This window comes from Myripristis murdjan, chromosome 19 (genome assembly GCF_902150065.1).
Source record: "Myripristis murdjan chromosome 19, fMyrMur1.1, whole genome shotgun sequence".
In the NCBI taxonomy this organism is placed as follows: Eukaryota; Metazoa; Chordata; class Actinopteri; order Holocentriformes; family Holocentridae; genus Myripristis; species Myripristis murdjan.
This window is the reverse complement of record NC_043998.1, coordinates 2,227,769-2,229,332: the sequence shown is the minus strand read 5'-3', so window position 1 is coordinate 2,229,332 and position 1,564 is coordinate 2,227,769. Positions and strand designations below refer to the sequence as shown.

Sequence of the window (1,564 nt, the reverse complement as noted above, 5' to 3'; positions counted from 1 at the left end):
ATGCCATCCAGAAAGAAGACTCTCCATTTCTTGTCCAGTGCACTGGTGACTTCCGTTTCTGTTGGGATTTTGGGATATGCTATGTCAACAACATGGGCCGCAGCTACCATGGACTGCGCTCCAAGTGGAAATGTCTTGTTTAATGGTACTGCTGTGATAGAATTTAAGCTTTTCAATGGAAGCTGGAACAGAATAAATTGTCCCTTTTTTGGACGCGACGAGAAATTCCAAGGTAACTAATGGTCTGTAATTTACATATACATAGATGCATTTAGACATAAATATACTGGGTGTAGATCGTCTTTGGAAGTTGTGAATTTTCTCACTGACTTACCTTGACGGGACAACATTACAATACAAAATCCACTTGAATCTCACTCTGGAATCAAAGCTAAGATGTTCTACAGGCACTGATCATACTTTGTCAAGCACTGTGAGGTTTACATGGTTAAATTATATATTTGTGCTGCTTTTGTAGTGTTTCCTGAGCTGGCAAAGGTTGGAGGAGCCCCTATTGTCCTGCACTCACTGTCTGTGGGCCTTTTAGTCCTGTGTCTGCTGTTTTCAGCCGTCAGCATCCTTATCTCCCTCTACAACAGTGTCAGTAACCCTTATGAGACGTACATGGGGCCTGTTGGCTTCTACGCCAGCAGCTCGCTCAGCGGTAAGCATGACCATGGTCAGATAGTGACACAAATCGTAGAACCCTGAAGTTTTCTAATTTGGTTTGGGCAACAGATGCCAATCAGTTTTTGCATTGCATTAAAGTGAGACATACTGTAATTTGTTCGGGTAATTGTGACAGCACTAACTATGCAGTTTCTTTTGTAGCATGCTTGTCTTTATTGGTCATCATGTTATTTGTGGTGAATATCAACGTGACCGACATGGCAGAGGATCTGGTGAAAAAGTTTTCCCAGGATAATCCAGTGGACCTGAGGAACAAGTCGGCTGAAATGCAGATAGGATACTACCTCGTCATCCCCTACATGGTGCTGTCTCTCCTCTCCATTGCCTTGATCTACATGTACGAGCACGCAGCCTACACACACAAGAAAGAACAACAGAGGCCTACCGAGGATGCGCCCAAAGAGATAATGATGTATTAGTGGTCTGAAATGGAATAATTTTTCACTGACATTGATGATTCACTCATCATAAGACTGTATCTCGAGTGGAAATTATTTATCACAGAGGGAAATTTCAGACCGAAATCAGAGGTATGTACAGTAAAGTAGGATTAGTGTGGAAGGGTCATATTAGAGAACAAGACTGATGATCCATTCCACCCGAGATTATCTGTTTTTGGTTTGTTTTGTTGTTGAATGTCAACACATTATGATCACTTTTTTTAATTTCAATATTTCAATCTGATATAATCACCACTTTTTAAGTATTTTGATCATAAAAACTCTAGGTAAAAGTTGGCTAAGTAGGTTTAAATGTTAATGACTTTGCAGCTGCATGCCAAAAAAATATCTATTTATTAGACAGCAAGTCTTTGTTTTTTTTTTTTTTGTACATGATAAAGTCACAATGAAACAGAATTTTAAAGCATCCATTG

At 39.8% G+C, this 1,564-nt stretch overlaps 1 protein-coding gene across 1 annotated transcript; it reads left to right on the top strand.

The window, feature by feature from the left end:
• clrn3 (clarin 3) lies at nucleotides 1-1,109 on the top strand. The gene is made up of 3 exons (XM_030078314.1): nucleotides 1-232; nucleotides 479-664; nucleotides 832-1,109. Exons 1-3 carry the CDS (start codon nucleotides 1-3, stop codon nucleotides 1,107-1,109), a joined length of 696 nt encoding a protein of 231 aa, XP_029934174.1.
• Nucleotides 1,110-1,564: the final 455 nt, after the last annotated feature.

What these genes read in the sequence shown, in the direction of transcription:
- clrn3 (XM_030078314.1), top strand. Translation starts at nt 1, where the DNA reads ATGCCATCCAGAAAGAAGACTCTCCATTTCTTGTCCAGTGCACTGGTG. An exon ending in ACGCGACGAGAAATTCCAAG is followed by an intron (nt 233 to 478) that starts GTAACTAATGGT and finishes CTGCTTTTGTAG; the next exon opens with TGTTTCCTGAGCTGGCAAAG. An exon ending in CGCCAGCAGCTCGCTCAGCG is followed by an intron (nt 665 to 831) that starts GTAAGCATGACC and finishes TTTCTTTTGTAG; the next exon opens with CATGCTTGTCTTTATTGGTC.